At 41.9% G+C, this 13,440-nt stretch overlaps 1 protein-coding gene and 1 long non-coding RNA gene across 4 annotated transcripts; one reads left to right on the top strand and one right to left on the bottom strand.

Moving 5' to 3' along the window:
* Positions 1-938: 938 nt before the first annotated feature.
* On the bottom strand, positions 939-2,265 carry LOC144031887 (uncharacterized). The gene is made up of 2 exons (XR_013287621.1): positions 2,114-2,265; positions 939-1,563 (listed from the first exon to the last, which is right to left on the bottom strand). It is a non-coding gene; the product is annotated as an uncharacterized LOC144031887 (long non-coding RNA).
* Positions 2,266-2,882: 617 nt separating this feature from the next.
* Positions 2,883-12,775, top strand: iars2 (isoleucyl-tRNA synthetase 2, mitochondrial). Of its 3 annotated transcripts, none has more exons than XM_077539674.1 (24): positions 2,883-3,290; positions 3,595-3,714; positions 4,142-4,295; positions 4,375-4,523; positions 4,880-4,929; positions 5,208-5,307; positions 5,411-5,499; positions 5,685-5,800; positions 5,893-6,062; positions 6,170-6,260; positions 6,661-6,812; positions 6,903-7,063; positions 7,140-7,242; positions 8,003-8,096; positions 8,895-8,975; positions 9,353-9,461; positions 10,355-10,457; positions 10,574-10,696; positions 10,778-10,909; positions 10,982-11,088; positions 11,159-11,304; positions 11,371-11,561; positions 11,986-12,130; positions 12,201-12,775. In XM_077539674.1, exons 1-24 carry the CDS (start codon positions 3,018-3,020, stop codon positions 12,344-12,346), a joined length of 3,105 nt encoding a protein of 1,034 aa, XP_077395800.1. In that variant the 5' UTR covers positions 2,883-3,017; the 3' UTR covers positions 12,347-12,775. The 3 variants fall into 3 exon arrangements, with proteins under 3 accessions (XP_077395800.1, XP_077395799.1, XP_077395801.1); XM_077539673.1 differs by having other exon boundaries at positions 2,884-3,290; positions 5,208-5,317; positions 5,412-5,499; XM_077539675.1 differs by lacking the exon at positions 8,895-8,975 and having other exon boundaries at positions 2,885-3,290; positions 5,208-5,317; positions 5,412-5,499; positions 12,201-12,670.
* Positions 12,776-13,440: the final 665 nt, after the last annotated feature.

The raw sequence follows: 13,440 nt of genomic DNA, 5'->3' as shown, positions 1-13,440 counted from the left end.
AATTTTACTTGGATTTTCATTTTAAAACGTACAGTATTGCCATTTGACTAGCTATAACAATTTGTGCCATTGGTATGTCAGGCTGTGCTACAAGATGATTTTGAAGGTGGGTTCAAGGGTATTTTTGTGGCTGCGTCTTCCGGGTGGATCATTTTAACGATTGTTTCTCGATCTTGTCAATCAATAAGCGTAACGACGTCGTGCGTGCTCGTTGCTAGCTGCGCATGCGCACTTAGTGTTTGTAGCATGGTAGCTAGCTTCATGTAGTGAGCTTCGGATTCGGCCATTCATTGTTGTAGTTCCACCGCGCACTTTGAAAATAGCTGAGAGCCGCAAGAGGACATCCGTGTGAAGTGAGGCTAGCTGCAGACAGATGAAGATCTCGGACATTAGTGACATTTGAGAGGCGTTTGCCCCAGACAGGCAGGAGAGCTTAGGAATCTATCTGCATTTTATTTATTTTTTTTAACGTGACAAACATGACTGGCTTCCACTTTCCATTGTTGAATCTACTTTTAAAGTTAGGCTACCTTTACTGCTCATATTTTCTGATAGTCTTACAAGACATCATTTAGGGGCAAAATGTCATGTGTGGCATTTGTAGTGACTCTCCCATTTAAACAAGTTGCCCAACTTGCAGTTAAATTAAAGTGGACCTGTCAAGATTTTTCTGGGCAGCTTAAAATACTCAATTTCTTCTCCAACTGATTAGCCCAGTTTCACTGGACTGATTAAAGAGCATTAACTCGGCTCTTAATACAGGACCCATGCAATCACACCAGAGCTGTTCCAGTCCAGTTAAGCACCTTAAATACCAATTCAATTTGTTTTCAAATTAGCAAAGTATAGCAGTCTGGAAACTTGACTACCAATTTAGCGTAAAAAAAAAAAATTGCAATACGTGAGACAAAATATACAAGAAAATGAAGGCAAAAGTCACCATGTTGAATGTTTATTGAATTTACAAAATGTTTCAAGACCTAAAAAGCACTTTTTTTTTCCTGAATTGAAAAGTACAAAGAACTTTAGCTTACATTTTTTTCACTGCCATCCTATAATAAAAAAAGAAAATCAAAAAACAAAAAAAAACTACTCACTGGACATTAAGACAAAGATGTAACCAACTAATAGAAAAGCACACAGTGCATTACTTGCTGGCGATAGTCCAGTCCATGCAACACTCCCACAAAGACTTTCACTAGACATGAAGAGCAGCAGCTGCACATTCAGAACATCAAACTGCAGGTGTCGTATCTTTGAAAGCAAAGTGGCAAGTGCCGTTTGAACCCCTCTCGATGTCCAGTGAAGGAGCCACGAGCGCACACATCAGCACCACCGACTGTGGAGCAGAGGGGCCAAGGCGACGGCCAGTACCAGCAAGTGAGGGGCGTTGATCCTGGAGCACGCGTTCCTGTCGGTTGTGTTGGTGGTGGCTGGTCCCATGGTGGATCCAGCTGAAGATGCGCCAGCTGAAGTTGGACCAGTTGACAATGAGCCAGTTGAAGTTAGGCCAGCAGAAGTTGCAGTCACAGAGGCATATGTGGTGTTCAGTCCATGGACCACCTGCAACACAAATTGACAAAAAAAGTTCAGGCTGCTCATAAACCCCACCAAGTGACAATACAGCGAGAAGGAGGTGGGAGGCTGTGTCACTGCTAAATTTAAAAGACAGACACTCGTTATGTTTACAGAAAATGAGGACCGCTTCAGATTCTTAGCATCTCAAAGATTTGTTGGCATAGACTGACGAGTTGGTTACAACATCCATCAACAGCTGCATCAAATCATTCAAGTGTGCATTAAGTCGACAGACTTTTGTAAGGCTGTTTCAGTCCAATTAAGTCGTGCTTCAATTCAGGAATGGGTCAAGTTTAGCACCAATTAAGAGGCAGCATTTAAGGTTTTGAGCGCATACATTAGCTCTTATAAGTTTTATTTTTAGAAGCAGGCAAAAATGTAATTTTCAACTCAGGGAGGAAAAAAAATAATATTTTTTTTTTTAAAAACTACCACGCGACAAAGCCAAAAGTCTCGTTAACTGCAACCAGCGTCAGCTGCAACGAGGACACTGAGGAGAGCTTAAAAATGCTGTTAGAAACAGTTGGAAACGTACCTGTGTTGAAAGTGCAAGAACCACGAAGAGAACTCCAAAGAAGGTAACACACAGCTTCATCTTGGTGGGAGTGTCAAGTGAGATGCTTCTGCGCCGAATGCCTATGCAGGTAGAGAGATAAGTGGCAAGATGAGAAAGTGGTGGTGCAGCCCTTATTTATACCCCAGAAAACGTCACCCAGCGACGCCCCGACGCCCACTTTTAGCGCGATGCATTCAAGTGCTGTCGAAAATGTTATAGATATTTGATTTAGATTTTTATTTATGTTACTAATTCCAAGTTTTGTCCTTCAGTTTATAGTAAAAGAAAAAAAGTTAATTATAAATAACACAATGTTACCTTAACTTCATCATCAATTTGATGGACATACAGGCACACTCAAATAATTTAATATTATATTGTCGCTGTGCGTTGTTTTGTCTGGCATTGCCAGACACAAAATATTAGGGATCGCCAACCTTTTTGAAACTGTGAGCTACTTCTTGAGTACTGATTAATGCGAAGGGTTACCTTATATATATATATATATATATATACACTTCTGAAATAACAATTTGCTCGAATGACATTCAACAATTTTATTAGTAATGTAAACTGTATGTTGAAAACTGTCACAATGATTGCCCGAAAGAGAAACAAAATGAACAAAAAAAAAAAAAAAAGGTAAGGGGACATTTCAACAAACTAAATATGGTAGTTGCTAAAGCGCGCCCTCTTCTGGATAGTAGTCACTGCGATACGAAATCAATTTGTTTTGACCACAGCCTTTTTCCGTAGTTGTCCTACGTTTTATTTCTTCCGGTAGAAACAACCCCGAGTGCAAAAGGACGCATTAAAAAGCTACACGATTCGATCACAACGCAGACAAATCCCAGGCGTGTTTCCAAAGCCAAATTACACCTCCATGCTGCTGTGCGGTGTTTCGACCGTAAGCCGGACGCTAACGAGATGGGGACGGAGGTCGCACCGAGGAGGGGGCCTCCTCCACCGGTCCTTCTTTTGTAGCTCGAGCCGCTGTCATGGGGTTTCCGCGGGCGAGGGCAGCGCTCAGTCCGACCCCGCAGAGCCCGGCTCTGCTCAGGGACTGTACCGGGACACCGTGCTCCTTCCCCGGACGGACTTCCCCATGAAGCTGGCCGGACAGAAGCTGCTTGACAGAGAAGTCGAGATTCAGGAGGTACGAGCAGTTTTGCACAAACCTTCAGTCCAAAAACTCTCGAGTTGTTTGATGACTTCCTTGTTGACGCGTTGTAGTACTTAGTAGTTTCCACCTGTTTTATTAGTGTTAACAATTAACTCTGATATTTTCGTTTATCCTATTTAGCTATATTGTGAAGTTACACAGCATTGCAAACTTAACTAAGACTTAATAACATAACAAAGAATAATAATTATCTATCTATCTATCTATCTATCTATCTATCTATCTATGTAGTCACTTCATCAGCTACACTACATCTACCCGTGTGTTTTGTTCGTAGAAGTGTGGATTTGCAAGTTTGTACGCTTGGCAGAGCGAGAGGAAAGGCAGGAAGTTTTGTCTTCACGATGGACCACCATACGCCAATGGAGACCCACACGTCGGACATGCCCTCAACAAGGTGATCATTTTATGCCCCTCGCTTCCCCCCCATTGCTCATTGTCACTATTAGTAGGTCACACAACATGTTGGGATGGGAGAAAGTTATCAAATAAATTGCTTCAACAAACATAGTGTTGTTTGAATTAGTTGAAAGATAAAGGCTAGCTAGTGCAATGGAAATTGATTCCATTTTCACTGCATCTTTAATCCAAGAGTGCCATCTAGAGGACTCTGAAAAATATCACAAGTGCTCATGAAGCTTCATTTCCTCATTACTAGTTGAAATAATCAACTGTAGATCTGAATTAAACATCCAGGCTTGTATTTGACCTTGCAGAAAAGTAGCATTAATTGCAATTTGAGCTCAAAATATATGTAATATATACTGTATTCATTTAGTTAATTGCGTTCTGTGTCATTCCAACTATTCATTGCTTTGAGCCAGATCCTGAAAGACATCCATAACCGCTTTGAGATGCTGAGGGGTCGACAGGTTCATTACATTCCTGGCTGGGATTGCCACGGCCTTCCTATTGAGCTAAAAGCTTTGAGCGAGCTGGATTCCGCGGATCTCAGCCCTCTGCAAATCAGGCACAAAGGTAGGGGGGAAAAAAATGCAGGTGGCCCTACAAACTTGCAGTGTGTTGGATCTGATTCGCTCTGTTGCTTTCTATGCAGCTCGAAAGTTTGCAGAGGGGGCCATAGAGCGTCAGAAGGCTGCTTTCCAGCGCTGGGGGGTGATGGCCGACTGGGGTCAGTGCTACTACACTTATGATGGTGCTTATGAGGCCGCTCAGCTCAAAGTGTTCCAAGAGATGCATAGCAAGGTGAGACATTAAAGATGAATCTCAATATGATTTTCTTTCTTTCTTTATTTCTTTCTTTCTTTCAAACATGCTTACCCTTCTAAATTTGACTTTAAAAAAAAAAAAAATTAACAACAAAACATTCTGTAGTTTTATAATATCATTCATAAAGTCAGATGAGATGGGACTCCAGCTGCAGCTGCAACCCTAATCAAGACAAGTGCTATCGATAATGGATGGGTTGTGAAAACGAAGCTCCGTAGTTGTCTTCATCTCGTGTAGTTGTCAACTATTTTGAATGCCCATTACAGTACCTCCAATTGCAAGATGGGTTTTCTGCTGAATGATGTTATTAATTGGACTATCTTGTCCCTTAGGGACTCATCTATCAAGACTACAAGCCTGTTTTTTGGTCTCCTTCATCAAGGTATGAAGATTTTTGTAGCATACCGGTAATTTGCCACATGAAGCATTTTTAGTACCATGGGAAGTTGCTTATTAAAAGATGTACAAAAAAAGCAATGATGAAACTTGTTGTGTCTTGGAAGATCAAAGCCCTTAGTTGTTTGTAGTGTTTTTTTGTAGTTTTGTTTTTGTCAACCATTGTTTCTTTCTGTGGCATTATCTCTGCAATAGCATATGCGCTCATGTTTTAAAGCACAGCCTACGTTTCCTGATTCAATCATTCATTATTTGTGCTGTTAGAACTGCCTTAGCCGAGGCAGAACTGGAGTACAACCCCGAGCATCTCAGCAAAACTATCTATGCCGCATTCCCACTCGCCACATTGCCGCCTAAGATAACATCTAAAGCAGGTAAAGCAAATGTTCACGTCAGTCACCCAAAAAAAAAATAAAAAAAAACTTTTTATTTTTTTTTATTTTTTTATGTACGTTTGTGTACCTGCAGGTCCAGGTGACGTTTCTGTAATGGTGTGGACCACACAGCCTTGGACTATCCCCGCTAATCAGGCGGTCTGCTACATGCCAAATGCCCAGTAAGTAGCCGTCCTGCATGTGCACATGTTCCTGTAATTGAGAGATGACGGTCTTGAACCACTAGTTCAAAATGCCATTAAAACAATCAAGAACATAAAAAAAAAGGGATTATTAGGATTACTGGTCGATGAAAACTTTAATGTGTGTCGAGTTACAAAGGCTTGAAGGTGTCATATATTTGAAGGTACTCTGTGGTGAGGAGAAAAGACAACTCTCAACTGCTCTTAGTTGCCACTGAGCGCTCTGTCAGTATGGCGGCAGTGTTGGGAACAGAACTGGAGAGTGTCTCCACCTTTACTGGTAACCTCACACTCGTCAAAATTGTCTTGTCTGTGCGCAAAAAAAAAAAAAAAAAAAAAGTCTCAAATGAATGTCTTGTATCCCACCAATAGGTTCGGAACTAGAAGGTGGTCTCTGCAAGCATCCCACTATTCCTGACAAGGAAGTCCCGCTTTTGCCCGCCAATCATGTGACAATGGCGAAAGGAACGGGATTGGTCCACACGGCACCCGCTCACGGCATGGACGATTACAGCGTGGCCTCTCAATTTCAACTCCCCGTGGTACGTTCCACTTCGCGACACTTCAAAGAGCGCCGAGAGTGGGGGAAAAAAAAAAAAAAGCCGAAGGTGCTTTTGGTGTGGGTTCAACTGGTGCGGTTGTTTTTAAGGAGTGCTTGGTGGACGAGGACGGCAAGTTCACCGAACTGGCGGGGCCCGAGCTCCAGCATCTGTCTGTGTTTCAAGAAGGCAATGAAAAAGGTAAAAAAAACAAAAAAAAATGGTAGCATTGCATTTGTTGTCTGGGATTGTTTTCCTGTCAGGGCAGTGCTTCTCAATTATTTTCTGCCATGCCCCCCAAGAATAAAACATTTCGCTGTGTGCAAAGCGCGCATGCTCAGTGCAAACAAAACCCCGACACCACCGAGCGAATGCTCCCTGCGCACACTCTGCCAATAATGAGAGCGCCACTGTCCCCTAATGTAGTGGAGCTGCAATTGCACTTTATTCTCGGACAGTAAAAAAAATAATAAAATAATAAAAAAATAAAAAATAAAAAAGCATGTTCCCCGAGGTCAAACGCACCCCCCTGGGGGGTCCGCCCCACTATTTGAGAAGCACTGTGTCAGGGTAACGTGCATTTCCTCTTCCTCTCCACTAGTGATCTGCATGCTGAAGGAGTGTGGCGCTTTGCTGAAAGAAGAAGATTGCGTTCATAGTTACCCGTATGACTGGAGGACCAAGCAGCCGGTCGTTATCCGGCCCAGCAAACAGTGGTTTATTAACACAGGTTCACTCAAGGACAAGGCAAAGGTCAACATTTGCCAACAACATTGTCTTCACTCTGTTTTGTTGTCGTCGTGGCTCATCAGCAATGTCTGGCTTGTGCTTGCGCGTGTCCAGGATGCGCTCCAAAAGGTTCGCATTATACCGGAGTCGGCACGCGGCAGCCTCGTGGCCATGCTGGACAGACGCACGTACTGGTGCATCTCACGGCAGCGCAGCTGGGGAGTCCCCGTCCCCGTCTTCTACCACAAAGACACCGGAGAGGCGCTCGTCAACAAGTAATGGCGCGTGCAAAATAAACGTTGGCGTCACCAATCGCAAACGGTTGCCAACTTGCCTTTCGTGCCCGCGCAGGCACACGGTGTCCCACATCGCGACGCTCTTCAAGGAGAAGGGCAGCGACTGCTGGTGGGAGCTTCCAATCGACACTTTACTGCCGGCAGATGTGCTCAAGAAGGTGAGTGGGTGCGTGTGCACTCACTGGACACTTCATTAGGCACACCCGCATGTTTAAATGACCAGAGCTTGATCAAAATTGCCCTATATCTAAAAATACATCATGAAATTAAATTATTTAAAAAATGAAATAAATTATTTATAAATATTTGTTCACATTATTAAAATTATCACCACAAAGTGACCTCCTTTGGGGTCATAGCAAAGATTTGTTCTAAAAAAAAAAAAAGAAATGACTAACCTTAATTTTAAATAAAGTTTTGAAATGATTGACAGGTTGCATAAATATATATTGTGTAATAAAAAGTGTAATTGTGCATCCACTACAGTAGGTGTCAGTGGCGCCCTCATTGTCAAGGGGGGCATTCAGCTTCATCCCAAAAACATAAAACAATATAATAATAATAATTAAAAAAAAGACAAAAATGGACATAAGTATTTTTCACATAGCAGCAACGATTAGCTCCACTGTGGAGATGTAATTACAACAGTTTTATAAACAAATGATACTATTTGTAGTAGATGCAGAGAGTTGGAAGTGCAAAATATTTTCTTCCTCCTAAGGGTGTGTAAAAAAAATAAATAATTGAGAAGCACTAGTTTAACCGTTTGTGGCTGCAGTGATATGGAGTATTTTGCAGTGGAGCATAATGAGAGACCGAGTGGCTCTGTACACTTATAAATTATTTATTTATGTTTTTTACTGTCTTATGATTGACAAGTGTGTTGGTCACTGTTTTCCTGTTTCGTGTCCTGATCAGAGTAAAGCAGGGCCAGCAACTGATTATGTCCGTGGAGAAGACGTGCTTGACATCTGGTTTGACAGCGGAGCATCATGGGCAGCCGTCCTCGAAGGTAAAAAAAAACAAACAAACAAACAAAAAAAACTTTGTATCCAGCTGAAGCGTCATCTTCAACTTGTCATCATGACTACGGCCACTTGGGGGCGACAGTTCACAAGTGGTTAGTGTCATGGGATGCAAAGTTGAACAGTGCTCAGGGAAAGGGAGGAATTTGTTTTCCTTCACTTTTAAAATATTTCATTGGAGTACGTTTGTATGGTGTGCAAGTGCAGAAAATCCACCAAGAGCCAACTTTTTGAGTTATGCAATTTCTTTTCACCATTTAAAAAAGTTTCCAGGTATTTTATTTTTGTTAATGTGTTTGTGATTTGTGATCAGCCACATACACCATATATCAATAATTATAGTACAAAGTACATACCCAGGTGTTGTCATTGTTAGACTCCACCTCATATACTTGCTTAGGCTAATGGAAAAGCCAACTTTTGTTACCATGACGACCCGCAGCAGAACCCTCATTACCGTGACTTCTTCTTACATTTGCATTGTCGTGTGTCTGCAAGATTTTCGGACCGAGTAGTCTGGTGGCTAGACTCCCACTATTGGTCGAAAGTGGCTCTGAATCTTCACCGGCCCAGCTGGTCATATCATAGGTGGAGAAACTCGCAGCTGGAGTCGTCATAATATGAATTTGCCAGATTATGTTGTCATAATTAAATACAATTCACAAAGGTTCACTCATATGCAGATAACGAAACATTTACGTTAATTTCACACAAGCGTTTAAAAAGTCAATTTCCCATCGACGTGTCGTTAAAGTTTCCCACTGTTGGCTTGTTGTGGTTTCCAGAAGATCTGGATGGCGACTCTGAGGAGTCCGAGTCTCGTCTCGGCTGGCTGCCGGCGCCACTGCGCAAACCGCTGGCCGCAGGTTGTTGCAGCAATTTGCTTTGGCCGTTTTCCTCCTGCCAGGCGCTCGCTTCCCTTTTGTCGCTGCAAATGCTCGTTCTTCCTCCACTCGGGCTTGCTCGGGCTTTCGTTGCACATCAGCGGTCCTCCGCATGCGGAGACAAAACGGCTGCACGTCTTCAACAACAGTTTTCCGTGCAGACTGCTTGAGGATGAGGCTCGTCTACGTTTCCGATGACCTCTGACCTGGAACTAAAAGGCTTTTGTTCACTCTGCTAACAGCTGTTGCCGTCTTTTTCTGATATTTGCACGTCTTCAAGAACTAACCGAAAGTAAGCCTGCTCTCAAATGCTGGCATGTCATTGGGCCTCTTTTGTTTTCTTTTGTTTTCCCTTCAAGAGACGGACTGCAGGGCGGACGCGTACGTGGAAGGGAAGGACCAGATCGGAGGCTGGTTCCAGTCGTCGCTGCTCACCGGCGTCGCCGTCAGGAACAAGGCGCCTTACAAGTCAGTTTTTCAAAACAGTTTTACGAGGGAGCAGGCAGCGAGAACAGACATTTGGCAACCACATAAATTAATCTGAATCTGAATCTGAATCGTCTTTATTGGCCGACAATATAAATAAATGAAATAATTTGTCAACGTGTTCCATAAGATTTTTTAAAATGTAAAATGGGGTTGTGCAATTAATCAAAATTCAATTACAGTTTCAATTATTGCACTCCACAATTGCAAAATAGCATAATCATTAAAAAAAATTAGTAATACTCATTTTTGAGTTGTTTCAATTTATACATTTGCACCTTTTTTAAATTTGAAAATAAATAAATACATTTTGGTTCATCCAACAGGAACGTTCAGAATTATAATGGTCTTATATTTGTTTATAAGATTTATTTATTTATTTTTTGTTTATGTATTCATTTATTTATTTTTAACGTTTAAACATTTTCTTGTTTCGTACCCAAAAAAATAAACAATGGTCCTTTCGTTTTTTTTAATTTCATTTTATTTTTTTATTTTTTTATTTTTTTAATGACCATAAAGTATATATTAAAGGATTTTTGATATAAAAAACGACCATGTATAGTAAGGCGTTTATTTTTATTTTTATTTTATTTTTTATTTTTTAAATGACCATACAATATATATTAAAGGATTTTTGATATTAAAAAAAAAAACGACCATGTATAGTAAGGCGTTTTTTTTTGTTTTTTTTTATTTATTATTTTTTTTAAATGACCATACAATATATATTAAAGGATTTTTGATATTGAAAAAAAAAACGACCATGTATAGTTTTTGTTTTTGTTTTTTTGTTTTTAAATGACCATACAATATATTAAATGATTTTTTATATATATATATATATTACAAAGACATGTGTGTGTGTTGAGTAGATCACTGGTGGTCCATGGTTTTGCGGTCAATGAGAAGGGAGAGAAAATGTCCAAATCTCTTGGGAATGTGGTGGACCCGGATGCAGTCGTCAATGGCGGGAAGGTAAAAACAAAAAGTCGAATCATAGTTTTTGTTTTGTTTTCTTTGTTTTTTTAGACGGTCCACTTTTACCTTATTTGAGCCAAATGATTTTTCAAAATTTTTTTCATCCTTTCCAGGACGTCAACATGCCAGCTTACGGCGCCGACGTGCTGCGATGGTGGGTGGCCGAGTCCAACATATTTTCCGAGGTTCAGATCGGACCGTCGGCCCTCAACTCGGCCCGGGACAACATCAACAAGGTCAGCGCTGCCGTCGGGTTGCCATATTTGGCGTCGCGCCGATTGCGTCACGGTCAATTAGTTGTTCTTCGTCACCGCCAGCTCCGAAACACTTTGCGCTTCCTGCTGGGCAACCTGCACGACTTTGACCTGCGGGCGCACGCTGTGGAGGCCAAAGAGATGATGTACGTCGACCAGTACATGTTGCACCTGCTGCGCGAGTACAGCATGAAGGTAAACCGCCGGATTGACGCCGCACGCTGCTGACACGAATCTGATTTGTCAACACGGTCGTCCTTTTTACAGGTGACAGACGCTTACAGCCAGTTTGACGCCGGCCGAGTGGTTCGCCTCCTCCAAGCCTTCATGAGCAGGGACCTCTCCAGCTTTTATTTCAGCATCATCAAAGACAGGTGACGCCCTTTTCGTCAACCGACACGACGACGTCATGCAAACTTGCGTTCTTGCCGCGTTTCCTGCCAGATTGTACTGCGATCGCAAGGACTCGCCGGGCCGAAGATCTTGCCAGACGGTCTTGGAGGAGATTCTGGACGCGGTGACGAGATCCATCGCCCCCGTCCTGCCGCATCTGGCTGAAGACGTGTACGGTCATACGCCGGGACATGGAGGTGAGCAACACGCGGCGCAAAGTCGGCCAAGTCGCGTCTCAACGTGTCTTTGCGGCGCTCGTGCAGAACAGGAGACGCTTTTCCGGAGCGGCTGGGTCAAATGCAGCTCGGTGTGGAGGCAACCCGGACTGGAGGAGGCGGTGGAGGCGGCGAGCGCCATCAGGGACTCCTTTTTGTCTTCCATTCCGGGCAAAAACGCGGCTCAGTATGACCTCGCCGTCGCCATCGAGCCCGGCCTCCTCTTTGAACTCATGGAGGTAAGATGACGCCATGAAAGAGGATCAGCATTCAATTAGGAACATTTGTTTTTTTTTAAACCAATTCAAATATATAAAACTTTATTTAAAATTCCGTTGTTTCTTTTTGAGAACAAAACTTTTACTGTGATCCCAAAAGATGACATTTTATGTTGATATCTGTATGTCCACAAATCTTTATTCATAACGACTGAATCTATTTTTTGTTACATCTTTTATTTACAAATAGGTCAAGACCACATAAATACAAATAAAGTTCGAAGAACTTTAGTAATAAATCCGACAATTTATGGCACATAAATGCTTTGCGCTGGTTAGTGGTACTAAAATAACAAGGGATTACATCATTGAAAAAAATATTGAGAAAATATGTTTGAAAGGGTCCTTATTAGAGTCCGATTTTAACATGTGCGTCACCTTTTAGTCTCTCCAAGAGGATCCCTCGTCCACGTCCTCCCAGCTCGTTGAGCTCATGATGGCGGCCCGGGTCAACCTGAGGAGCACGGTGCCTCGTGACCTCCCCTCCGACACCCTCGTGAGCCACGGCACGTTCCTCATCAACTTGGAAGGTGAGCGAGCTTACAACGGCGCAGCCCTAATCAAAAATCAGTCGCCAACTGCCCGCGTCCGTGTGGTCAGGTGGCGTTATCCGAGAGGAGAGTAGCTACACTATCGCCGCGGTGCCCACCTCCGCCCATCGATGCCCGCGATGTCGACGCTACACGGCCGAGTCGGCGGACTGCCTGTGCCCACGCTGTCAGACGGTCCTCGCCAAGGCTCAGTAATGGGCCGGAAACGACCGGTCGTCATGGAAACGTGCTGGTTTTGTCCTCTCGCTGAGGAATCAGGCACGCCAAAGAAATTCACAGAAACTTTTACAGACGTGGTTTACTGTATTTATAGAATGGAATGCACGGACTGAAGTTGAGTGCATTTAGGAACTTGTTTTAATTTTGTGTACATAAGTATGGAGGATGAATTCACTACATAGGAGTCACTATGTGATTATGATTAGCAGTACATGAGGTGTCTACCTTTTGTCAAATAAATCATGGTTGTAAATTGCACTCACATGGGGGCGAAAAAGTACATTAAAACAAATCCAGTTATTTGTGTGGTTGCTGCTTGAAACTGACGAGACACCTTCTGTATTGTTTATTCTGTCCACTGGCAACTTATGGACGCAGAACTACACAATAAAAAGCTTATATGCACTGTGAGCATATTTTAAACAAGGTCCTTAATCAAATAATAAACGCCTTACTATACATGGTCGTTTTTTTAATCAAATAAAAAACGCCTTACGATACATGGTCGTTTTTTTAGGGGCAAAAAAAACCGCCTTACTATACATGGTCGTTTTTTTAATCAAATAAAAAACGCCTTACTATACATGGTCGTTTTTTTTTAACAAAATAAAAAACGCCTTACTATACATGGTCGTTTTTTTTAACAAAATAAAAAACGCCTTACTATACATGGTCGTTTTTTTAATCAAATAAAAAACGCCTTACTATACATGGTCGTTTTTTTTAACAAAATAAAAAACGCCTTACTATAGATGGTCGTTTTTTTTAACAAAATAAAAAACGCTTTACTATACATGGTCGTTTTCTTAGGGGCAAAAAAAAAACGCCTTACTATACATGGTCATTTTTTTAATCAAATAAAAAACGCCTTACTATACATGGTCGTTTTTTTTTTACAAAATAAAAAACGCCTTACTATACATGGTCGTTTTTTTTTTTTAACAAAATAAAAACCGCCTTACTATACATGGTCGTTTTTTTTTTACAAAATAAAAAACGCCTTACTATACATGGTCGTTTTTTTTTTTTTAACAAAATAAAAACCGCCTTACTATACATGGTCGTTTTTT

Source organism: Festucalex cinctus, chromosome 12 (assembly GCF_051991245.1).
Source record: "Festucalex cinctus isolate MCC-2025b chromosome 12, RoL_Fcin_1.0, whole genome shotgun sequence".
NCBI classification, from domain to species: domain Eukaryota; kingdom Metazoa; phylum Chordata; class Actinopteri; order Syngnathiformes; family Syngnathidae; genus Festucalex; species Festucalex cinctus.
This window is presented reverse-complemented; position numbering and strand designations above follow the sequence as displayed.